The sequence below is a fragment of the Lissotriton vulgaris genome, chromosome 3_2 (assembly GCF_964263255.1).
Source record: "Lissotriton vulgaris chromosome 3_2, aLisVul1.2, whole genome shotgun sequence".
Taxonomy (NCBI): Eukaryota; Metazoa; Chordata; class Amphibia; order Caudata; family Salamandridae; genus Lissotriton; species Lissotriton vulgaris.
The window spans coordinates 147,525,381-147,552,277 of NC_141690.1; the positions used below are offsets into that span (position 1 = coordinate 147,525,381).

The 26,897-nt window shown below is 44.9% G+C and overlaps 1 protein-coding gene across 2 annotated transcripts in view; it reads right to left on the minus strand.

The window, feature by feature from the left end:
- Positions 1-26,897, minus strand: part of EVC2 (EvC ciliary complex subunit 2) — a 494,903-nt gene that overhangs the window by 350,593 nt on the left and 117,413 nt on the right. For both annotated transcript variants that reach the window (XM_086964103.1, XM_086964102.1), the window contains exons 7-9: positions 16,864-16,923; positions 15,555-15,689; positions 143-291 (exon numbers count right to left, since the gene is read on the minus strand). In XM_086964103.1, coding sequence (XP_086820229.1) covers positions 143-291; positions 15,555-15,689; positions 16,864-16,923 — 344 coding nt within the window. The remainder of the gene's footprint in view (positions 1-142; positions 292-15,554; positions 15,690-16,863; positions 16,924-26,897) is intronic.

Here is a 26,897-nt window from a genome sequence, read left to right on the forward strand (position 1 = left end):
TTCCTCAAAAATATTTTACACATTAGAATGTATATGCAAGAAATAACGCAACGAGTCTGAAAGCTCAACATACACTTATGTGCCCAATAAAATATCCATGGGATGCTAAGGAGAGATCTAGAACATAAATGCAGTGACTTACTCTTCCAAAGCTTGAAGCATGTTTTCTGTTTCTTCAAAGGCAAGTATGTCAAGTAGAGTGTCACTCTTAATAAAATCTTCAATCTTTGAATCTGAAAAATCCAAATGCGATGGCTCCAGAGCTTTTCTTTGAGAGGTACTGCTGTTTTCCTACAGAATACCAGTAAATTAACATAATTAGTTGTAGGTAAACACCAGAAATAGCAATGATTGATACAAAAACAGACACATCAAGTAGGTATTCCATTAAACAAATTCATCTTCCTCTGCAAAGGGAACATGTGAAGTGGTTTATAAGGAGGAGCCACAACTCTTGTGAGAACAATGTTGAGGTTCCACACTGGTGCAGGTGGTGCTCTGGGTGGGATTACCTTTTTAAGGCCCTATATGAAGGCCTTAAACTGGAACCTTGAAGAGTGATGTGTGTTCCCTATTCTGAAGATAAGCAGCAATGGTGGCTGAATAAAGTCTGATGGAAGAATAAGCAAGGACTGACTTCTGCAAGTGAATCAGATAACAGTCAAGGATACAGGGATCAAGTTTGGACCTCTGAACAAAGTACCTGAAATTCTGGGTTGAGAAGCGTTGTGATATCTCGCATCAAGGATGTGTTGCGGAGTGGCAACTCTAACGAGCTGCAGGCCTGTGATGTGGAGTTCTGCATCATTGTTGAGGATACTGTCAATGAGAGGCTTGTGTTGCGAATGCCTGCAAAGAGGATGTGTAGCAAGCGGCAGTTGCCAGTAAGCTGTCGGCTGCGATGCAAGGTCCTGTGTAGGGGATGCGTCGCACTGCAGCACCTTTGTATCGGCTGCAAGGAGATAAGTTACGCTGTGCTGGTTCAGCTCACAGACAGGACCAGAGATGGGATGGCATTGCACCTTTAGCCCAACCTCCAAGGGTCCAGGACTGGTGTGGCACCCTGTGCAGGGACAAGACTCATCAGAGACAGTCCTGGTGCGGAGTTCAAGGCGGTTGGAGACTTTTCTGTCCTAAAGGTTCTGATCTGACCAGCTAACTAGCTCATTGAGTCACTCTAGTGGTCCTGGGATCAAGACACATGTGCAGTTCCTTTCTCTCAGGTAGCATGGCATCAGGGTAGCAGTCCTTCTTGGGTAGCAGCACAGCATTCCTACCGAGTCTTCCACAGGTCCAGAGGTGTACTGAAGTGTTGGGTCTGAGGTCTGATATTTATACCTGGTGCCCACTTCAAAGTAGGAGGTTCTGGAGATTTTCAGAGGTATTTTGAATTTCCTGCCTCACTTCCCTAGTGCTCCAGCTTGTCTGTGGTCACAAAAGACTAGTGTGAAAATCCTTTATGAGTTTTCTGGGCACTTTGTGATGTGCAAGTGTGGTAGGAGGCACAATATAGTTGAGACAATATGGGAGGAATATGACATGGGTAAGGGGGGGTTTTCCAGTGGGTTGGGAGTCACGATGATTTTTAGGTTCATAGTATATTGAGGACAAACACAGTTTTGGGTGACAGAGGAGGGTGCATGGGACAGGAAGCTTTATTATTTTGATCATGTTTAATTCAAATTGGGGTCACGGAGGGGTTTCTGAGTTTCTGAAAATAAGGGTTTTTTAACACTTGAATAATGACTTTAATGAAATGTGTGGTAAAGCTGTTCATTTTATTTGTTTTAGTAAACCCCTGACGAAGAGCCAGGAAGGCTCGAAATGCATTGGGTATTTCCATAATGGGTCAACTTCAAATTGTGATTGATTTGCTCGTACCATTGTACAAAGCCTGGAATGGCATGCAACTAGTATTGGAAGAGTTAAATAAAGATTGCAGATCTAATTACACTGTCTCCGCTGTGATGAAGAGAAATAGTGCATGGATTTAACATTGGATTTTCAAAAAAGGCCATGTTTACTGGAGTTTAAATTGGAATACTTGGATTAATGAAATATATTTGCAGGACTGAATCCCACTTTTTGCAGTGCGACAGTGGGGGCGCGAGAGGAGTGTTCTTTTCTGAAAACGTTCTAAAAGGGGCATTTTCAGAATTGTGACTAAAAATCTGACTTTATAATTAAAAAGGGTTTTAAATGTCAATGTATTTAGACCAAAATCAAGATTCCTACCTGCTCCCAACTGAAAGCTATCACTTGTTAAATGTAATAAGTTAACCCAATGTTATCCTATGGGAGAAGCAGGCCTTGCAGTTGCGAAAATCGAATATAAGAGTTTTTCACTAACAGGACATGTAAAACTTCAAATGTACATGTCCAGCTATACAACTACAGTGAACCGTGCCCTTTGGGCTGTTTTGGGCCTACCTTATGAGTGACATATATGTATTATAAAACAAAGGGTTAGGCCTGGTAGAAAGTTTTTTGACAGGTCAAAATGGCAGTTTAACACTACACACACAGGTTGCCATTGAAAGGCTACTAAAGTGGGTTGCACAATCAGTGCTGCAGACCTACTGGTAACATTTAAGTTACAGGCCCTAGGTACATGTAGTACCACTTTATTATGGACTTACAAGTAAACTAAATGTGCTAATTGGGTGTAAGCCAAATTAATCATGTTTAAATGAGAGATCACAAACATGTTAACACTGATTAGCAGTGTTAAAGTGCACAGAGTCCTAAGGTCTAGGGAGAGGATGTAGCCTTATGGCTAGAGCGGTCGACCTCGAAGATGGGGCACCATGTACAAGTCTCGGCAATGACGCACAAACATCCTGTGATTCTGGGTAAATCACTTAATCTTCCTGTGGCTGACTAAAATGAATGGGTCCTTGTGTAACGAAACTGGTGCTCATGTAAAGCGCTCTGATACCCGATATCTTCGGGTCTAGTTTGCGCAATATAAAACTCTAATCAACTAAAACAAGATCAGCAAAAAAATGGAAGAATAAGACAAAATGTTTTGGACAAGACCACCTGATGGCTGATTGATCTAACAATGGTCATGCCCCTAGGAGGTCGGTTGAGGTAGTCAAATTCTAGAACCTTAGGAGGCAAATCACAAGATTGAGCGGCCTGGGTTTCAGGTGCCCGTCCGTGTCCTAACTCTGCATGAGAAGCTATAGTCGATAGGGCAGCATCTAGTACAGCACTAGGGACAGGTTGATGCGGGTGGTGAACTAGGGATGTCTGGCACATGTGGGAGCCAGCAGGATGATGCTGAGGGATGTTTGCCAAAGCCTCCAAAGCAGGAACAGAAGAAGCGGGAGAGGCAGAAAAGCGTAGGCAAATGGCCAGCTCATCCATTGTGCATTGCCCAAGGACTGTGGGTACTTGAAAGTGAAGCTTTTGCATTTTTGGCAGTGGTGAAGAGGTCTACATTGGAAACCACCCACAACGGAAGTACGAGAGTAGGGCTTGCTAGTGGAATTCCCACTCGTGGGCTTGTAGCTTCATTCTGCTGTGCAGGTCTGCAAAATCATTGTTCATGCCCAGTAAATACTGCACCAATAGATGGACTCTGCGTTGAGTGCCCACTGTCATATGCCCTGTGATAATGCCAACAACTGTGGTGAGTGTGTGCCACCTTGCTCATGTAGGTAGAACATGTAGGTAGAACATGTTGTCTTTGCAAATGAAAACCACTAAGTGCAGCATGTGACATGAATTTTTTGAGTGCCAGATGAATGGCCAGCAGCTCCAGTTAGTTAATGTGGAGACACTGTTGATAAAGGCGCCCACATACCAGTCGAATCCTGTAAATGCAACCCAACCCAGCAAGGGGAGTGTCCATTGTGATGGTCAACTGTGGAACTGGGTTGAGAAGGAGCCGGCCTTGCAACAGATTGCTGCTGTTCCACAACTGCAGAGAGCTATGGGTTCGCCTACAGATTAACACTAGATCCCCCCAGTAACCCTCCACTTGATACTATTGTGCAGCTGGGCACTCCTGCAATGCATGCATGTGTAACCTGGCATGGGGAACTATTGCAATACAGTGACTGAGTTGAACACTGCTCCTAAGAAGGGGTGGAACGGAATGGGTTGGAAGTGGGATTTTGTTGTATTGCTGGTGATGCTTAGACTGTATATTAGGTCTATGGTGGTTTGGTGTGAGACAAGCAATGATATCCATTTGCCCTCTTAATCAGCCAGTCATCTAAGTAAGGGTAGATGTGGATGCCGTTCCTGAGATGAGTGGCTACCACAGCAAGACACTTTGTGAACTCTCTGAGGGCATGGTGACCCAAAGAGTAGCTCCATGAATAGGTAATGCTGCCACTTACCAGGAACTAGAGGGGCTGGTGTCTGCAGGGTGTATTGGGATGTAAAATCGTCATCTTTCAGGTCAAGGGTAGTCATGAAGTCGCCTGGCTGCAGTAGAGTGATGGCATCCTATGAGGTCGCCATGTGGAATTGCTCTGACAGAATATACTTTTTGAGGGGTCTGCAGTCGGCTATACATCTGAGAGGCCTGTCCTTCTTGGGAATGAGAAAGCAAAGGGAGAACACTTCTTTCGTGACTCTGGGGTGATGACATGGGCTTAATGGCCCCATTGTGAATGGGTGCCTCTTCTTCATCCTGTGAATAGCCATGAAGGGGTGTGCTGGCTCTGATGCCTATGAAAGGAGTCAAAGGCTTTAGGGGAGGTGGACTTGGCACTTCCATGGTACTGGGACCTGCAAAAGTAGTCACGGAGGAGAAGGAGTCTGGGAAAGCATCCATGGCCTTGCTATGTCTGTATCCTTCTTGATTTTCTCAAGCAACTGGTTCACCTGAGATCCAAAGAGGTGCTCCTCATTGACTGGCAGGTTGGACATGTGCTGTTGCACTTCTGGCTTGAAGCCAGAGACATGCAACTAGGCACAGCATCAGACTAGTATGCTTGAGTTGATTTTGTGTGCTGCAGTGTCTGCGGCATCTGAGGCAGACTGAATAGTAGTGTCCGAGATCAATTTCCCCTTGCTGATGAGGTTGTGGCTTTGTTTACGGTAGAGCTCCAAGAGATGTAGGAGTAGCTCTTCCGTTTCATCCCAGTGGGACTTGTTATACCTGAATAGCAGGACAATAATGTTTTCAGCACCAATTTATATTTTGGACCCAGGGTGGTCTTCGAGGTGACAGTGCAGAAGGTGCACTCGACATGGAGAGTGTCACCTAGACCAGATGTAGAAGGCTGGATTGTTGCCAGACCCGAAGCCTTATGTTGGTGCCAACCATGGCCCTCAGGCAACGGCGGACCGTCAACTTTGCGCTTGGCTTCTGGGCTCGATGCCAGACCCCTCAAGGGCAGTGCTCAAACGATGAGTGGTATTGGGATGCAGGTGGAAGAGTGGCGGTGGCACTCATTGACAACACCTTCTTCGGATGGACTTTAATGATCTGAGGTTCCTCTGACTTCCTCTGTCTCCAACCCGGATCACGGGCTTGGCTCAGGACTGAGGAGGACATCATGCTCGGCCGAGGATCCTGGTTGCGCTTTCTCATCATCATTACGGTCCTCGAAGAGGTCAGGGGAATTTTCTAACGTGTTGCTGCACTATGGTGCATCAAGTAAATTCCATCTGTGTTAGTACCTCAGTGTCTTCTTAGAGCAGAAGGTAGGACAGGTCATGCAAGAGACCTCGTCGTGCTTTGTGAACAGAGGTTGCAAACCTGATGGAGGTCTGTCCAGGGATACTTCACTACACTGTGGGTAGCACTGGAAAGGGGTCCTTTCCATTCCAATTACTGCATTCTAAAAGATAAAAGATGGAGACTGAAGGCCTTGAGGGGTGAGGACCCAAATGGGCGTCAAGAAGAACCTGGAACCCAAACCTGATAGAGGTCACGATAAAGCTGAAGATTGTGCAGACCGCAGTATAATTTTTCCTATGGGTATGGAGAAGTTGGAAGGCAACTAATGCAGAATACTGAGAGGCATCGACCCAGAGCTCTGTTCAAGCACAGTGTAGTGCCTTATGAGTTAACGATGATAGGACCCCTTTTGGCTCCTGAAAGACTCCGTAAAACAGATACACAAGTGTGTGGGTGATGAAATTTGTGAAGTAAAATGTTCAGTTAATGGTTACACGCTGAGTGATAACGGCATGTAATACCAAGCTCAGTGTGTGGCATTACCATTTACAAGTACCCTAGCTGGGGTAGGACGCTACAACTGGCGAGAAGAGGGGGATTACATAAACCATGAGACTTGAAGAACCAAGAGTGCTCTCCCAGGGAGTTTGCCGTTGTCCAGCAAACTGCTCATGAGTGCCTTAATCAAAGTGAAAATCGACAGTTTTCCTACATGGAGTCAAAGCAACCCTCCAGCAAGTGCTAGGGCTGTGAAGAAAGTGAGGGCCTTACATAAAGATTGTTTGTCACCAGCTACAAATTTGCTGGCAAAGTCGAGATAGGAGGTACTGAGCCACAACGTGACACAGAATCTTCATTCATACAATAAGACAATGGTAAAGGCAGCGACAACCAGGCACAGTAAAGCAATAGAGGCTGTGCAAGCCAAGTGCAAGGAAGCACTGAAAACAGAGACAATTAGAACATCAAGACATGCTAACGGCAGTGATGACCAGGTATGGAAATTGCAGTGAGAGGTGACTGTCAGGAGCACAAGAACACTGTGAGCAGAAGCAGGCAAACGCAAAGAAACAATAAAGGCAGAAAACATTAGAATCGGCAACAGCCAAACATAAAGAGAATTCATTCATGCTTACCAGAACCTGAATAAAGAGTCATCATACCACAACCTTTGGCCCAGAGACTGTGAATAAGGAACCAGTGATCCCCGAAGCGGACAACACACAGTGGCGGGTGCGTTCCACACAAATCGAAAGTCCTTCAGAGTTGAACGGCTTCAATGGCAAAGGAAGACACACAAGTTTAAATTGGCCATAACGATCCTGAAGCCAGCACGATGAAACTATTTAAAGATGGTATGAATGGTCCAAATCCAGGTGAACAGCACATGCTCTAGTCAGTAAAGGCTTTAACTGGTTATAATGCCAATGCTTTCTTAAAAATACCACTTCCCTTTGATCCCTCCAAAAAGCTGAATATTGGCAATAGATAGTCTGCCTGGGTCGAAAACTTTGATGATTTCATTGAGGAAACAAATGACACAAAGATCATTAAATATCCATTGAAATTAGCAGGTGACGGAGTAAAAGAAGTGATACTGAAAATACCACAAGGTGATGACGTGACATGCCGTCAAATCAAAGAGCCTTAAACAATCCAATGACAAACGTCAACTATCAAAAGGTACATTTTCAGTCAGGAAAGGGCAAGAGCTGGGGAAACGATGAATGAGTTTGTAGAAAGACTTGATTTGATCTTAAAGCAATGCAAGTTCGATGAGTTTAACAATGAAGAGGCCATTGTTCTCAGAGTAATTGATGGCTGCCTCTTCGACTCCTTCAGACGACGAATGCTGAAAAAGACACTTAGCTTGCAGCAAGTACTCATAGACGAGGACCCAGAGAAGAGGAGAGAGCTGACAGAAGGGCAGCTAGCATGGAGGCTAGAACTGCCCAAAATGAATCAGCGCTGAGTGTGAAAAGAAAGTCAAAACCGAAGGCAGAAGGCCATAAAGTAATGTCTCCAAAGAAAAAGAAGTTGTGTTCCGGTGAGGATTTCCCTTTACACATAAGGTTAGTTCTCCTGCCACTGGACAGGTAAGTAAAGGCTGTGGGAAAAGAGACTACTTTGTGACAGTCTGCGCAGAAAAGATCAAGTGCATCACATCGAGAAAACAAAATGGAGGCAAGATCAAGTGCATCATGTCGAGAAAACAAAATAGATGCCATAAAAAATCCAGACACAATGGTTCACGCATGACCACAAGGCCAAGTGGCAACATCAGTTGAGGCAAGCAGAAACTAATTGAAGTAGATAGTCGACAATTTCTTTTCTAAAGGTTTGTCATTGTGGAGCAACAGCGAGGAAGATGTGTGTGCAATGTCAATGTTTACTGCAGGACGATGTGCACCTGTAGACTTAGCTTTTTGCAAGTAAGAATGTCACTCAAAGGAAGAATCATAAGTTGAAATACAAAATTCAATTGGACACTGTCCCAAGAACACAATGAAAGTAAATGGGTGCTCCATAACTTTTATCATGGACAGTGGTGCGTCAAACAGTATGCCAGTATAAAACTACAATGAACTGTCTCCAGAGCCCCGTTTAACTCCGTCAAAAACTAAAGTGTACATGTTGGCTGCTAAGACACCACTGCAAAGTCAATGTTTATTCATAGCAAATGTGAAGCATTCAAGTATGAAAGTACATGTGCCAACTCAAGTCTTGTCTAGCACTTCATCAAGTGCATATTTACTCAGTTTCAGTACTGCTGCGGACATGGGGCTGATTTCTGTAAACTACAATGTCAATTCCTATCATGAGAAAGTCAATTAGTTTCCATCTCGGTTTCATGGATTAGAAAAACTTAAGGCCACGAAAGTGCAACTTCATATAAATGAGGACTTTTGCATTCCATTTACAAGAGGCTGTTGAGAAAGTACTTTGTACCTTATTAATGCAGGACATAATTGAGCGATTCAATGGTATCCCCTTAGTGGTAGTGCAAAAAATGATAGTGGAGGAGCTGTGCACATCAGGGTTGATATGTGCCAAGCCAACAAGGCGATTGAAAGAGAATGATATCCAGGGTCGCACAGTGCCAACATGATTACTCAGCTGTATGGAGCTAAAGTCTTTTCCCACCTTGATTTGAACAAACGGTATCACCAGCTTGGACTGGAAGAGAATTGCAGATACATTACTTCCTTATTGACTTATCTTGATTTGTTTCATTATAAAAGGATAAGTTTCAGAGTGTCATCAGCTGGTAAACTTTTTCAGGATGTCATTCGCCGCATTATTCAGTGTGTCACAAATGCTTTCAATTACAGTGATTTCATACCAGTTTTTGGGGCCACATGAAAGAAATATGATAAAGCTCTTACACAAGTGTGTTGTATACTTGCTGATGCCGGTATCACTATAAATGTGGCCAAGTGTGAGTTTCATCAAATCAAGCTGAAGTTCTTTGGCCCTGTCTTTTCTGATGGGGGAATAACTCCAGACCGAAACAAAGTACATGCCTGGTCATTCTCTTCTCCCCCAGAGAATGTGCCTGAGATTCTTCCTTGGTATGCCCAGTTACTATTCAAGATAAATACGTGGTTTTTCCACTGGAAGTGTCCCATTGAGAGACTTAATGAAAACGAAATGATCCTTTTTAATGGTCAACTGAAAGTGAACTAAGCTTCAAGAAAATCAAGCATGCAATTGTGAATGCAATGGAAATGGCATACTTTTATTCAAAATTGCAGACGAAGGTTGTTGTTCATGCAAGCCTAGTGGTGTTGGGCATCATCCTTGCCCAGCACACTGATATCCCAATGCCCCAAGACACATTGTGGCATATGCTAGCAGATGTTGGTCTACAACAGAAGGTGCTTATTCATATCCCAAAAAAGAAAGCCTAGCTGTAGTGAGGGCTTGTGAACATTTTCATGTGTACCTGTATGAATACAATTTCACAGCTGTCACTGACCACCAAACATTACTCGTCACTTTCGGTAATCCTAAAGCTAAAATGCCCCCCTCACAATGAGAGGTGGGAGTATAATTACACGATTGCACATCATCCAGAAAAAAATCAAAATCCTGCTGACTACTTCTCACATGTGCCAATACAGTGTCATGGTACTACTTTGAAAGCGGCTGTTGCCTAGGTTAACTTCATATGGAAATCCGGTACCACTGCTGCCATATCCGTAGAAGAAATCATTGATGCCACAAGTACTGACAGGGATTTGCTAATACTCAAAGAAATGATTACACACCAATTGTGGCGAAAACAGATGATCATGATGGCATTAAATACCAGAAATTCGAAAATGTGCAGGAAGAACTTTCAGCTACTCCATAAGGCATTATCTTATGAGGGTTGAGAATTGTCATACCCGAGAGTCTGAGACAGCAAGTGATTGAACTAGCCCAAGAGGGACACCATGGGGTTATTACTATGAAACAAGTTTTACAGGACGATTGTGGTTCACCCGTCTTGATGAAAGAGGTGAAAAGGAGTTAAAGACATGTCACTTGTGCAATTCTTTGTCAAGACAACCCCACATCCGTTAAACATGTCCGTTCTCCCAAACCAAGCATGAGAGAAGATTGCAATTGATTTATTTGGTATACTTGACAATGGACATCATCTACTAGTCATTGTTCACGAATATTCCAGTTTTCCTCTGGTGCAAGATTTGTCCTCAACTACTGATTACAAAGTCATTGAGAGACTAGAAAGTACTTTCGCAACTTGGGGTGTTCTGTCGATTTTAAAATCGGACAATGATCTTCCTTTTCAATAGTCAGGAATTTATAGACTCTCTCACTCATTTAAAAATGAAGCATCAGAAAAGCACATCCCTCTGGCCACAGGCAAATGGTGTGGTTGAGAGATTTACAAGCATCATCAAAGACACTGTTCAGCGCGCTTGCTGGAAAAGCATGAACTTAGATCAGTTCTTCAATCTATGCTTCTTGTATTCAGGTCAACTCACCATTATACCACGGGTGAGAGCCCTGTCACCTTAATGTTTGGGAGAGCCATGGGCACCAACTTGCCAAAGTGGATCACTGAGAGATCTATTGACCTCGAACTTCGAATACTGATTCGTCTCACAAACACAAAATTAAAACTTATGCAGACTGATGTCCCTGTGCTCGAAACACTGTGTTCAACCGAGGAGACCAAGTCATCATCAGGCAGAAACAGAAACTTAAGTCTGATGCTCCTTTTGATGCTGAGCCACTGACGGTTGTAACCTGTAAAGGACACATGGTGACTGCTAAGTCCTGGAAAGTCCATTACACAAGATTCTTTACTTTTGCAAGCACCTGCCTTAATCTTTGCCAACTCCTTATGTCAGGAGTGAGACCTTGTCCACCTGAGAATCCAGAGAGCCCAATGGCTGTATCAATGTCTCTGTTACCTAGGTCAGTCATGGACATTTCTCTGGTATCTCCACTGCCTCATATGACTAGTTATGGATGACTGAATTGAACACCAAAACGACTTATTGAAGAGTTGCAATGTGTATATGTATATATGTATTATTGGCACTTTTTATTTAACAAAGGGGAGATGTAGTGTCTTGAGAGTTAGTGATGATGAGACCCTTTTGGTGCCTGATGGCCTCCGTAAAACAGTGACGTTAGTGCATGGGTGTGGGTGATGGAAGTCATGATGTAGAATGATCAGTTAATGGTTACGCACTGAAAAATAAAGATGTGTAATATCAAGCTCCGTGTGTGGTGTGATCATTTACAGGTACCTGGGCTGAGGTAGGACGTTGCACACAGCTGAACCAGACATTAAAAAAAAAAAAATCTTATAATGGAATGCCATGCGCACTACCAGTAATAAGTGGAGTCAATATACCTCGAAGAAAAACAAGTTGCACATATTTGAACCCAACAGTAGATAGCAGGAGTATGCACAGACGGTGCATCTACTGCTACACATATCAAGCAATATGTTTTCATAAAGTATTAAATGAACAACCCAAATTAAAACTGTAGGCCTAAAATCACATACAAAAGGATGCATACATTTGTTAGGCTTGCTTTCAAAAATACGTTCTGGGATTGGACCTTTCTTATGATACATGGGGTGCTGCTTATGACTCTTTAGTGGGATGTTCTGTAACACAGGAAACAAACAAGCATTAGAAATGCAATAGGTCTCGCAGCATTAGAGTTAGTGCTTTTAGAATTGTTTATGGGTTTTTTTGTAAATCTTTAGCATGAGGTTGAGGGTGAGTGAGGGTGAGTGAGGGTGAGGGGTTGAGGGTGAGTGAGGGTGAGGCTGAGGTGTTGAGGGTGAGGGTGAGTGAGGGTGAGTGAGGGGTTGAGGGTGAGGGGTTGAGGGTGAGGGGTTGAGGGTGAGGGGTTGAGGGTGAGTGAGGGTGAGTGAGGGTGAGTGAGGGTGAGTGAGGGTGAGTGAGGGTGAGTGAGGGTGAGTGAGGGTGAGTGAGGGTGAGTGAGGGTGAGGGGGTGAGTGAGGGTGAGTGAGGGTGAGTGAGGGTGAGGTTTGAGGGGGAGTGTTCGAGGTTGAGGGTGAGGGGGTGAGGGGTTGAGGGTGAGTGAGGGTGAGGTGTTGAGGGTGAGTGAGGGTGAGTTTTTGAGGGTGGGTGAGGGTGAGGCTGAGGGGTTGAGGGTGAGTGAGGGTGATTGAGGGGTTGGGGTTGAGGGTGAGTGAGGGTGAGTGAGGGTGAGTGAGGGTGAGTGAGGGTGAGTGAGGGTGAGTGAGTGAGGGTGAGTGAGTGAGGGTGAGTGAGTGAGGGTGAGTGAGTGAGGGTGAGTGAGTGTGAGTGAGGGTGAGTGAGTGAGGGTGAGTGAGGGTGAGTGAGGGTGAGTGAGGGTGAGTGAGGGTGAGTGAGGGTGAGTGAGGGTGAGTGAGGGTGAGTGAGGGTGAGTGAGGGTGAGTGAGTGAGGGTGAGGGGGTGAGGGGTTGGGGGTGGGTGAGGGTGAGGGGTTGAGGGTGAGTGAGGGTGAGGTGTGCAGTTGTTTTCAGCACTTTAACAGACACCGCATCAAAAAAGGGTAGACTTTTAACAGAGAGGCTAACTGGTACCAAATTTACCTCATTTTGATGTAAACGATACGTAGATAAAACCAAGCATTCCTGTTCAAATGATTCCAAATAGTTGCCCTCCGACGCAGAAGCATGTAAGGCAGTAGATGAATGACAGGTGGGATGAACCAGAGGAGGACTCTTGAGCTGGGGTGGGGGAGAGGGTGGAACATGGGACAATGACTGTCAGAGGCTAAGCCTGAAATCTCGAGAGGAGTTGGGAAAACGTGTTTTGTGAACAAAGTGCATGGATTAGCATTTATGGCCAGAAGTAGTGATCACATAATGCTCCACTTGAACGAAAGGCTGCCCTGGTAATCGGCAGCAGCTATGGCCTATAATACACTGGCAACTCTACCTTTAAGAGCACAAGATACAAAGCATTCGCTAAGCTAATAGGTCTAACCTTGGAGACCAATTGGCTTTGTCAATGGATTTTAGCCAGGCTGAACGGCACCATGAAATGTGCAGCATGGCTAAATAAAAAAAAATACCTTGATGTGACCAGTTGCATCATTTAGTTGCTGTGCCCGCACACTTGCATGCCTACAAAATGACGCAGATAGTTTCAGGTTTTTTTTTCCGTTGTTCTTTTTATTACTGATCCGAGCTGGATCAACAAGTTAAAAGAAAATACGTATGCAAGTGTTTTGTGATTTTTTGAAGTGCAGGTGGCGGGAGCTGGTGTGGCAACACAGAGTGCAGGTGAGGGGAAGCAATGGGGGGTGGGCAAGAGAAGCAACAAGTGACAACAAAGGAGGGCAAGGTGGGGAAGCAACATGAAGGGCCGGGTGACAAACACAGAAAGCCGTGGTGGGAAAGAGAAGCAGGGGGCAAGTAAGCAATGTGGAGTAGATGGGGGAGAAGCACACGAGCAAAAGCTCAACGGGGAGGACACAAGAGTGTGTGCAAAAACATGGAGGCGGGGCAGGGAGAAGCACACAGGTAACAGATAACTACAAAGACTGCAGAGGGATAGAGGTACATGACGGAGACAGGTGGAAAACACGTACACTCTCATGGAGTGCTCAACCAAAAAGAAAAAAATAGTGCTTGAAAAGCAATTGGGGTGGGGGCAAAAAATCCAATCAAAAGAGATGGTAAAGAGACTTGGCTTCATGAGAGGGACAAAGACACAAATGACAAGCTGGGACACAAAGACGCTGAAAAACGAGGGTGACAGGAATGCCAACAAGTGGTAACCAACGGGCAGGCTTCAATCCGATATGTATTTTCATAGCAAACCAACAATAAGTCTTTTGCAACCAGAAAGCTACGATGTCTGGCAGGCACGACCAAAAACCGGAATATGATTGGAAAAAAAAATAAATAAATAAGTCTGTAACAAATGCAATACCGGTTGCTCATTTGCAACGGGCCATGGGGAAACTGGTCGGGTTTCGACATTCAAGGTGCTTAGGAAAAGAGCAGCCAGGGAACATAGAACCATCTCAATTCTTTCGCGCTCACAAACAGGCAGAGAAACACACGCAGAACCGGAGCTTGGCCCGTCTCAGCATTTATCACACAACTGCAGCAAACGGTATCAACTTCTTGTCATAGACGGAATAACAGAGAGTTACCAGAAGCCAGAAGGTACACATGATTGGTGGAAATGTTGGAGCCCGTTTCGGCCGCCGTCCTCGGATGGAGTACCGCGAGCTAGTGGGATCTCCGTCTGTCCTTCTCCAAATAGACACGGAAGCGGAGAAGGACACAGAGAGAAGGCAGGTGGTGACGGAGGAAAGCGCCAGGGTGGACAAGAGGAATGGAACGAGATGGGGCACACGGAAGAGGAGAGGGAGAAGATTAGCGGGAAAAAGAAAGGGGCAGAGTATTAAACACTGAAAGTAGCAAGAGAAAGAGGAAGGAAGGGCAAAGAAAACAAGTAGTGAGGGGGCGGAGCTGGGGGAGGGTGCGAGAGAGTAGGCAAGGCTAGCGGCAGGCAGGGGAGGAGAGGAGGAGGGGGGAGGTGGGGGAGGGCGGGTTTGGAATGACGAGCTCGCAAGGCGGTGTTGGCGGGGAGGGGGCGGAGCGGGGGAGAGGGTGTGTGTGAAACGAGACGGAGGGGAGAGAGGGGAGGGGGAGGAGAAAGAGAAATGCGACACGGCGGGAGGGGGCGGAGCGGGGGAGAGGGTGTGTGTGTGTTGTTAGGAGACGGACGTGCACGCGCACGCGCTTTTAAGGTCAATGCGCATGCGCATAAGCTCAATGCGCATGCGCATTGACCTTAAAAGTCACGGGCACTGCAAGGAATCGCCACGATTCCTTGCAAGTTAGATAAAGAGTCGATGAGCCCCTATAGTCTCGCTTGCTCGATGCGCATGCGCATCGACAGGCGAGACCTAAAAACTCTAGCATCTAAGATCCAAACGTTGCGATTTGCGACTCCAATGAGGTTATGGCCCTTATGTATTAACACATTTCTCATAGGCAGAGAATGGGTAAAACACTTTGATACATCACGAGCTATATTCCTAAACTTCACCAGTAGAGGCTTAGGCTAAATTCTGGAGATTGACAATACCTGTATAAGACTGGAAAAGTAATTATTAGGAATTGCTCCACCCACTCCAGCTGACTAAAAAGTTTGATCTTGCTTTGGTTAAGGGAACACCTATAAAGAAGTCAGCTACAACTGCAGGAGTGCGTATAGGATACAACTTTGAAATTTAGTATTTAAACAGAGATTTGAGTCATTCTCTTAAATTGTGTGCCTATGTTTCACAATATTTTGATAATTAGAAGGAGTTAAAAAGTGGAACAAGACTACAATCAGTGAGAGTAAATCAGAAGGTACTTACACGCAGTTGAATGTAAGGAAGTGAAAAGAGGACTTACCGATATTTCCCTAGAAACACAGCACTTTCTCACTCTGCACTGAAAAATGACAATAAACGTAATGCAGGTCAAGAAGAGTGAAGCAAAAAAGGCAATGACAAATCCAGCGCCATGCAATCCATGGTCAGGTGAAACCTGCAGAAACAAACAGGCACAACATTTTCAGGGTTGCAAGCAGCAAAACAAATCCAAAAATAAATATAGAAGTACATTCCATACCTTCATCTGGATGAAGGACATACCCAGGTCCAATTTAATTTCACCTCCTGTTAACTTAATTTCTTAAATAGGATGCAACTGTCACATCCACAGTAGTCACAGCAATGTCCAGCAGTTTTGGCAACCAAATATCCATGTCTGAATAAAACCTTTTTGTGTAGCAACAACACAAGGTATCAGCTGCGAGCTGACAATACACAACAGGGAGCATTCAGCATGTGAAGAAATTCAACGAACTATGCAAACATCATACTATTCGTAATCGAGCTAACAAAATAGTTTAGAGGTGTAATTTGACTTCAGAGATACCAGACAATTTAAAGAAAGATATATACATTTAAAAAGTGGCAAGTTTCCTTACATGGAGTAACCAATAATTAAGTTTCACTTGTTCTAAAAAATAAGGGAAATGCCTCATCCTTTCTAGTAACACTTTACTGGTAATCCTTAGCTCCCCTTCCGCCTGACCTTTAGCAAGTTCCAGTAACAAATCAGGATCCTGGAATACAATTCGTAAAGTTAAAAAAATGAAGGATGCATGAACGAACATTGTTAGCCACTGCCTCCCTTTATGTACTTGCTATGTATCTATGCCGGCTACTCAGGGCAGAATAATCTGGGAATAAACCGGACCAACCAAGTCATTATGACAAGTCATTTGAACTCAGTAACACTTGCAGTCTACTGCTTCCAAACTCCTGGAAGTTTGTCAGGCATGTGCAGCAGTGCCTTTCTGTGGATGGGCTAATAGTCACATAGGCTGATCCGAAGTAAATGATTACAAAACAGAGTAAAGGAGGAGAGAAGGCTTGCAATTATCCTGAATCAGCAGCAGAGCATACAGAAACAGCTAGATGGTATTTGCTCCATGCTTGAAGCAGTGCAGGGTTTACGTAATCTGATCCCAAATAAAAGTGACCTTCATCTGGTAACAGTGCACTAGTGTAGTCACTCAGTGAATGCTTACCACCATTAAGAGCAAAAGTAGCAGGGAAAGAGAAACGTTAGAAAACAGTACTTGCCTGCACCAGGGGACACGGACACATGCAAAACACATGTAAATACTCTTAAGGAGGTTCGCATGAATTACCTTCGGATTTTCTTGCACTGTTATATTGAATGAGGTCACCAGAGAGATTCGCTGAGTGCCCTGTGAAAGCAAAACAGAGGTTATGGGTTAGGCTGAATTGTACTTGTACATTGTTTGGTCGCCATCATCATATTGTACATGTAAATCTGTGCTTCAAGACCATGATATTTAAGTATTGTTGTGTCCATGACACTAAAAGAGGTTATTGATAAATGCATAAGCCAGGTTCTTATCAGCCTATATGCCATACTATCATCAAACCAGATATATAGATTCATAAAGTAACAAGAAGCAAGACATGCCATGGGAGCACCAAATATATGCTCCTACAGGTGAGACCAAGTGGCCTTGTAATATTATTTGGTACCACCACACACTGTCTTACCAATACTGGAGGGCGTAGGGGGCATTACAACACCATCACCAAGTCATTATGACTTTTGCTATTAGCAATGAAGAATAGCATGTCAATATCAATGGTACCATTCTGATTTTCATATATTTTACCCAAGTTATGGCATAATACTAACTGCTTTGGGCAAGGGGTGGTATGCCCAGAAATACATTTGATCCATTGCAGATGGAGGCCTGAGTTTTTGACTGAAACTCAGTTTACCAGTGCATTTGTAACGGGCCCTGACCAAATCAAGAAACCTCTGGGTCAGAGGAACTGAATATTTCACAAAATAAGTCAGGAGAACATAAATCTAAATGGTTTTCTCCTAAAATAAAAATCTGGGTTTTTCAGGAGTACATTGAAAATATTTAGACATACTTTAAATGCAACAGGTTTACAATTACACACACGTGTTTCCTTTCTCCATGTTACCCCAGGGTGTAATCTCTTGCCCCATATTCCCATAAATTTCAGAAGGGGTTCGCTCACAATTCCATCCTGAATAGGGACATCTTCTGCTCTGACTGGGGTAAATCTCAGACAGCAAATAGGGGGTATGTGACTGACAAAAGTTTCCAAATACCTATAAACATGCAAGAGTGGGCATGTATATCCATTTACGCAGGCCCTGGCAACCCTATATATACCCCTGTGGGCAGATTTGTTCACATGTAATATTATACAATATTGATGCAATGTTATGTGTGGGTAAATCGATGTATCAGTGTTAATAAATACTTGGTGATGAAAAAAGATGAGTTTATAATCACAGAGTAACTTAAACATAACATTTAGATGCCCAAATCTTTATGAATTAGGTACCATAAAAAAACACAATCCTCCTGAGACATATGTTTTATACCAGCCAGGTGTGAGTTGTTAGAATTCCTGTCATTACAGGGAGCTGTTCTATGTGCAGACAAAGATGCTGCTCATTGTTAATGCTCCATTCTGACTTGGATGGTAGTAATGAACAATGATCTGAAATAAGGATGACAAGAAAGAACTCCTAAGCAACAGTATCCATGAATATGGTTGAATCCTGGTGGTATGCCTAGTTTCTTTAAACATCGGTGCTTCTTCGTTTATGTGAACAAAGTCTTTCAGAATACTCTTGGAGATGGCGGTGACAGTTTTGTTCTCACTGAGATTTAATCAGAAGCAAGGTGATGGAGGATGAAATTCTGCAAGTCTACGTAGCAAGCCTAATGAGAGATCCACGTATAAGCCATTCGCGTAGTCTAAATGGGTGGTAATCAGTGCGTGGACCACTGTTTTCAGGGTTGCATTGGGCAGATAGTTAATACATTTCTTGATGATTTTAATCTTGCCTAAACAAGCGGCAGCCACTGCTTGAACCTATGTGGCAAGGGACAGCTGATTGTCCCATCTAACTCCCAGATTCCTGACTGATTCCTTGGGTGCCGGAGCAAGGCCCAGTTCCTCTGGTCACCACAGATTAGAAGAGAGGGCAGAAGGTTGGTTAAAAAATAGGATCTCGTCTCATCTGGATTACGTTTCAAGAAATTGCGGTCCATCCAGGCCGCAATATTCTTGAGACAATTTTTCAGTGGGTCAAAAGTAGCGGCAGACACCGCATTAAAGGTGAATAGAAGCTGAGTATCATCAGCATATGAAATGATTTTGACCTCAGACGTGGCAATCGATTCAGCCAGCGGGGTTAAGAAAATATTAAAAAGCAGAGGGCTCAGAGCAGAGCCCTGCGGCATGCCCCACTTCAGTGGTTTGACTGGAGAGATGAACGGATAGGTCCGGACCTGCTGTGTGCGGTCAGATAGAAAGGACAATATCCAATTCAGCACTGAGCCCCCCACGCCAATGGTCTTAAGGCGGTTCAATAGAATGGCATGGGCGACGGTGTCAAATGCTGCAGACCAGTCGAACAGCACCAACACCGCCTTGGAACCTCCGTCGACCGTCAAGCGTATAGAGTCTGCCATTTCAGTTCGTACTATAGCCGGGACGGAAGCCGGATTGAGAGTTGTGAAGGAGGCTATTATCATTATAGTTGTTCCTTGTGCAAAATATAGTTGTTCCTTGTGCAAAATAGACCACAAAATTTCTTTATACAGTGGAAATAGGTGGGAGTTATTTTGTTGATACAATAACATGAATAACTATGAGGAAATAAGCTATATTAAAGCTGCACACCACAAACTTGTACTACGATTTTCCATTGGATTAACCAGCTATTATTTTTTAAGAGGCAGACAGACAGTGCGTTATTCTACACTTTATGTTTTCATTTGAGAGTAAGCCTTGTGAGTGGATTATATGTTTTTGAAGAGCAGGAACAGCTTGTCAGCAGAGTATTTGTATTTCTTGAAACTTATATCTATATGGGAAGAATTAGGAGAGTCAAAGATAGATTTAGGATTATTTCTTCTACACATATCCATTCTGATTCATCACCAGACAACGACTCTGCATCTGTGATTAATGCAGACAGCGCCTTACATAGCCATGTGAATTTACTACCATTATACTCGGCTGGGATCTTTCTACTTTGGTAAAAAAATCGAATACAAAAACATTTAAAAAAATCTACAGTTAGTTCGTAATGGTGTGCTTATGCATTTTCTATTTTAAACTAAGACAGTCAAGCTCTTAGTTAGGCATCTTGTATACCTAAGCCTAGCATTTCTATTTGTTCACTAGTCACATCTAGGAAAGAGAACCCAGCAGGTGTGTCTGATTCAGTAAAAGACCTACATAGGATCCATTTTATTCTAAGGCAAGCGCTGCACTTACTTTGGATAATCTCCAATTTGCAACCTTTTGTGGTTCAAAGTACTATTATGTTACAGAAAATTAATTAACTTGGTGCAGCTTGAAATTAGAATAAATGCTGAACAACATTTTATGAAGTAGACATTATAGAGTTTAGGGTCGACAAAAATGAATGCAGAAATGGAAACTTTCGAAAAAACGGAATACTTGAAAACCAGAAACTGAAAAAATAACTCAGGATAGTATGGCCTTCCTGAAGATGTAGTGGGAGATGATATGGTTGGCTATCTTAAGAAATATACCCCTGAAATAGTAGGTTTACATGCCTACTTTGTGTGGCCCAGTACAACCGGTATCCAGCATGCTGCTTCCCTCGCCACCATCGGGCCTTTTACCCCTATGGACATCTCGCTGAACGATGGCAAGAATTTCCTGCTATGTAAATATGTAATATATAAGTGCCCAAGCCTAATCGCTGTTAAAATGTAATCCTGAGTGAATTTGCAATTTGTATATATTTATATCTTTAACCACTAGTATATGTAGTAGACTTTTGTACTTACAACCATTCCTATGGGATTTTAGAATGTATCTGTTTGTATCTCTTCCTTGAGGGACTTTACATTTGCAATTTTTCCCTCCTTTTCCTGTTTATATCTCTTATGTAACTCATGCAATCCAAAGTCCTTATGTAACGCAACTGGTTCTTTTGTAAAGCGCTCTGACACCTTCGGGTAATGTTCGCGCTACATAAAATTGCATTAAATAAATAAATAAAATACAGTTTGGTCATGACATTTGTATTTTTGACAATATCATGAAGGTTTAACTTGAGGGTCTTAACTTTGGGACATAGTGCAGGCATATTAAAAACAATCCTAATAAGATATCAAAACAACAATTTTTTCCTATGGCACACAGCAGATTTTAAAAAAGAACTTACAAAGAAACAAACAAGAGGTGAGCTGGGGTGCTGCATCAATCGTAGGACATGTCTACCAGTGGCAAAGCCCAAACTTCTCAAAAAGGGAATTTAAAATTGCTTAGTAAATGTAAATGTAACATAAAATTTACAAGCGAACCTAAAGTGCAATATGCTTTGGTTAGAGGCTTCATAGCAGGGGCAAATCAGAATTGACGATCGATGGTCCTGCCCAAGGGGAAAACACAAGTAGCATTGTATAAAATCAAATCTAAATTTGGCGAGCAGGGATCATTCCCAGCTGTTGGTAACCATGCCCAGAGAGGAATCCACTCCTGTGGACATGCAAATACTATGAGGCAAGAAAGTTCACTTTTATCTTTGGAAGTCAGGTTTTGGCAATTTGAGAAAGTGACGGTCTGTCCAGTTTATTGGCTGCTGATTGGATACAAGAGAGCCAGGGAATTCGAAGGTTATGATTACAGGACAGACAATTAACAATTATATCCCTGTTTATGGCTGTTTGCCTGTTTCCCCAAGATTGAGCATCATAATAATAAGGAGGTAAGATTGATAAGATTCTCCACATAAGCATGCCTCAACTCCACATGAATAGCAAAAGTTGGGGAACTTGCAGGTAGACCTAAAAGTCATCTATACATCCTGTTCTCCTCCAATCAATCAATCAGTAAACTTGTAAAGCGCACTACTTACCCGTGAGGGTCTCAAGCCGCTGAGGGGAGGGGGGTTGCTATTGCTCGAAGAGCCAGGTCTTGAGGAGCCTTTAGAAGGTGAGCAGGTCTTGGGTCTGCCGCAGATGGGTGGGGAGGGTGTTCCCGGTCTTGGCGGCGAGGTAGGAGAAGGCTCTGCCGCTGGAGGTCGTTCGTTGGATGTGTGGGACGGTGGCGAGGGCGAGGCTGGTGGAGCGGAGTTGGCGGGCGGGGGTGTAGAAGTTGAGTCTGTTGTTCAGGTAGGCTGGTCCAGTGTTGTGGAGTGCTTTGTGTGCGTGGGTGAGGAGCAGGAGCCAGTGCAGGCCTCTTAGGTGGGAGGTGATGTGGCTGCGCCGCAGGATGTTGAGGATCAGGCGGGCGGAGGCGTTTTGGATGCGTTGCAGTCATCGTATGTGTTTGGTCGGGATTCCTGCGTAGAGTGCATTTCCGTAGTCCAACCTGCTGCTGACGAGGGCTTGGGTTACCGTTCTTCTTGTTTCGGTCGGGATCCACTTGTAGATCCTGCGAAGCATGCGGAGGGTGTTGTAGCAGGAGGAGGAGACGGCGTTAACCTGCTTCGACATGGAGAGGGAGGAGTCGAGGATGATTCCTAGGTTGCGTGCGTGGTCCATTGGTGTTGGTGCTGTTCCCAGTGTGGTCGGCCACCAGGAGTCGTCCCAGGCAGAGGGGGTGGGGCTGGGGAGGAGGACCTCCGTCTTGTCTGAGTTCAGTTTCAGGCGGCTGCACCTCATCCACTCAGCGACGGCCTTCATTCCCTCGTGGAGGTTGGTTTTGGCGGTGTGCGGGTCTTCGGTGAGGGAGAGGATGAGTTGGGTGTCATCTGCGTAGGAGTTGATGTTCAGGTCGTGCTGGCGGGCCACTTGTCTGAGGGGGGCCATGTAGATGTTGAACTTAATTGGGCTGAGGGATGAACCCAGGGGGTATGCCGCAGATGATGTCTGTGGCTTCGGATCGGAAGGGTGGGAGGCAAACTCTCTGGGTTCTGCCGGAGAGAAAGGACGTGGTCCAGTCCAGGGCCTTCTCCTGAATTCCGGCTTCTTGGAGGTGTGTAATGCGAGACCTATTGCATTGCAAATGCTTGATCAATTTGTCATTTCTCCTAACTTTTTCTAAGGAACTGCACCCTCTTGTATTTAGGTTATAGCAGAAGTGCCATGTAAGATTATGAGGAGTATCACTAACAAAGGAGAGCAGTCCTGTTTAACAAATTTGGTGGGCGTAATTTGAGGCCTGAAGGACGTAGTCGAAGCTTTGAAAAACGTTGGAGGTGTGTCCTTAGTGTGCAGTGGCAGACTGTGTCGAAGGTGGCCGACAGGTCCAGGAGGATGAGGGCAGAAGTTTCGCCGTTGTCTAATTGGTGCCTGATGTCATCTGTGGCGGCGATGAGGGCTGTCTCGGTGCTGTGGTTTTGTCTGAACCCGGACTGGGATGGGTCTAGGATGGTGTTGTCCTCGAGGTAACGGGTCAGTTGTGGGTTGAAGAACTTCTCGATGACCTTTGCTGGGAATCGGAGAAGGGAGATGGACCTGAAGTTCTTGAGGTCCTTGAGGTCCGCCTTGGGCTTTTTGAGGAGGGCGTTGATATCGGCGTGTTGCCAGCTTTCCGGGAATGTCGCTGTGTCGAAGGAGATGTTGATGACCTTCCATAGTTGGGGGGCGATGGTAGCGTCTGCTTTGTTGAATATGTGGTGTGGGCAGGGGTCTGACGGTGATCCTGAGTGGATGGAGTTCATGACTGTGAGAAGGAACTCACCGATGTATCCCCATGGGCGGTTAAACCCAGTTGTTCATCAAAGGATTGAACATGTCGGTCTGACGTCAAGAGTCCCGATCCCAACTCTGAAACTCCATGCCGTCTTTCCGTGTTCCTACAGGGAGCCAACGGTAGTCAAGACCCGGAAGGGGTGTGACATGACCCGGGAAGTACACACAGAGAACCAATGAAAAGCGGAGATTGTGTGGAAGAAGGCGCGTCGGGTTGGAAAGCGGAATCAACGGTGAAGGCGCCAGTGGAGGAGACGGTAACCATTCAACGGAACCAGACCAGCGTGCCAGAGCTCCGGAACGAAGACGGCGCCGGAGAGGAATCGGACGAACCGTGGTGTGAGGACTGGTGGAGTCCCCCGGAGGATGCTGGAGAGCGGCCGTGACTCTGGAGAGTTACGGCAGGGCCGGTGAGTGGGGTGTTACAAGGGACTGAGGGTAGAATACGGAAATGTGGTGATAGAAACCGGTATTCTGATTTAGTGAATGTAAAACTCAGTTATCCTGACATATTGTTTTCTGAATCTAGTAGTCTGACGTAACTGGAGACCCGTTTGTATTTCGAGACACTCATACAAACCCTTAAGTGGATATTGGTTTATTTTTGTCATTATAACGTCGATTACGCATCCAAATAGGGTGTGGTGATCAATTTGCTTTCTGTTGCAGTGCAATTTTTTTTTCCAGGACCTTTGTGGCCTACTTGTAGCTATTCTATGATCCGGCTGTGAGGGTCAGAGCAGGGTCATACAATTGTTGCAACTAGCAACTGAACTCTGGAGGGGCCCCAGTCAGGAAGCACTACAGGGAATGGTTACTAATGATGAATTTGAACTTTTGCACCTGCTGCTGAGTGCTTTCAGTTTAGCAAAACTCGTTTTTCTGCAGAACAGCAAATGTAATGCCCCAAACAAACTTACTTGTGAAAGTTTATTTCTAATCCAAAAGTGATCCAAAGAAAGTCAAAAGGCCTCAAATCTAAAAAAGGGCAGGCAAATGTCAACCTGAGGAGTTATTCTGATAAAAATCATCATTTTCAGAAGGCCTATGCTGCTTGCTAGTGGATTTCTTGTGCAGAATTGCAAATTTTGTAATTTCGCGAGTGCGAGATTGTTGCTGCCCGCCGCACCTACATGTTCGCAATTGCGAACTTACACCGCACGCCGCAAAATTGGATCACCAAGAAAAAAAAATCCGCTGCATGCGAATTTGCGGATTTTCGGTAAATTCGCGAGCGTTCGCGGATCGCGAATTTACCGAAAATCCGCAAAATCCGCGAGCGTAACAGATTTTCCGCCCATGCTTAATTGTGAATAACCAGATCAGATAGTGCTCTATACGTTCTTCTTTTCCTACCTGGATAACAAGCTCCCGCCTGTGAAAATGAGCTTTTAGGATCATGTATATTAAAGTCCCCACAGGTTACTATTGGCTCTGCCCAATGCGCCAATTCCATCTCCAAATATTGAAAGATCTCAGGATCATCCTTCGTTGATCCATAGACCGTAGCGAAGGTGAATTTCTCCCCTTTAAAGGTTCATTCTAGAATCGCCCATCGCCCCCACTGATCCTCCTTTTTCCTAATCACAGCCACATCCCCAGTTCTACCCAAGATAGCCACTCCCCTATTCCTAGATCCTTGCTTAGAATTTGCAAGAACAGTAAATCCCAGCTGTCCCAAAAGATAGCTTTTTGATGCCTCTATATGCATTTCTTGCAGGCATACTAAATCCAGCCGCAACATTCTCAATAGTGCCGCCACCCTGAGTCTTTTATTTACATTGTTTAAACCACAGACATTTATGGTAGCAATCCTACAACTCATTTAGAAATTTCAAACGTTTCCCCATGGGCTGAGATTCCTTCCATACATGATAGTAACCAACCCGACATGCTATTTCTCAAGTTGAGACCGTCACTTGATTGCATGTATTGTGTTTTCATGACCAAGTACTGTGTTTGCTGTTTTGCTTGTGCGCTACTCTGTCCTCCTCTGTGCTGTACCAAACAGTGCAACCCAATTCTTCTCCACCATTTTTCCCCCCTTGGCCCCCTAAGCCCCCCTGTCCCTCCCTACCCCCCTTCCTGGCCCAACCCCCTACCCCCCTCTACGGACAAATAGGTCAAAAAGACCTATGTGTGGTTGCTACAGTATGTGGAAGTCGCTAACCTCCCTCTCTGCCCCCCCGAATTCCTTGTAATGCCCCGTGCTCCCCCATTAAAATACCAGAACATTGCCATCCTTTACCATATCCTTAGACACTTTAGCCCAAGCGCCTCCTTTTTAACCTCCTTTCTGTGACTTTAATTGCTCCAAAAACTGTTGAGCTTTGATGTAACCACCTTTAGCCTTGCTGAAAATAGGAGATAAGCCTCAGAGCCCAATGACTGAAACGGCTTAATGAGCTGCCTCAGCCTCCACCTCCTCTCTACGGTGACATGGCAGAAGTCCGGCCTGGCGAAAAAGGAGGTACCCTCAAATGACCGTCTACTATCTGGCCTTACCTTCTCCAGGAGCTCTTCTCTAAGAAGATAATTCCCAACATACATCAAAATTACTCTAGGGAGGGGTGGTTTACCTGTCTGACCCGCTCCTCCCCGTCCTTTCTTGATTGTAAAGGGGAACCTATGGGCCCATTGTACCTCCCTCTCCCACTGCCAGTCCGATTCCGGAAAAGCCCCTCGAAGAAAATTTACAACAAATTGCAGAATATTCTGCCCCTCTGTCCCTTCTTCCACACCCAAAAGGCGAATGTTATTCCGCCGCTGGCAGTTTTCAAACTCCTCCATCTTCCAGAGCATATCGTCGGTCACCTTTTCTTGGTTGATTTTAAACTCCTGCCAAGCTCCCACGTCGTCCTCCAATCTTCCTGTTCTCTCTTCAACCTCAGTGACCCTATTTGCCATACCCTCATACAGTTTGTTGACCTTCTTCAGAGTGTTATGTAGTTTTTTTGGTCGCGTGTCTTGCCCTTTGACTTTCGGCCCTGGCCTCCCCTTGAATCTGCTTCAGCGTGTTGGTAATCATATCCAAAAGGGCCTGAAGCTGTGCCGAATTATTCTCCTCATAGGTCTGTGAGGTGGCCGAGTAGTCCCAGAGAAGCTTCTTCCCCACCTTGGTAGGTGACCCTGATCCCGAAGTCTGCTTTCTTCCTTTAGTCCATCTCTTTTTCTGTGTACTTTCTTTCCCTGACATGCTGGAGTCCGAGAGTGACCCATCGTCCTCCTCCTCTGTCCGAGTCTCACTTGTAATTGAGACATCCGTATCCTCATTCACAGAATAGAAGCAGTCTCCCTCTGTTGAGCCTCCTTCAGCTCCCTTAGGCCCCACCACATTGTTCGATAACAAACTCCTCTTATTAGCCAGGCTGGCCTTGCTACCCCATGAACTCCCTGCTTTCAGTTCGGCCTCGACCTGCATTAGGGCCTCAAGCATGTCTGCGCTCCCTGCTGTACCGGGCCCTAGCCCC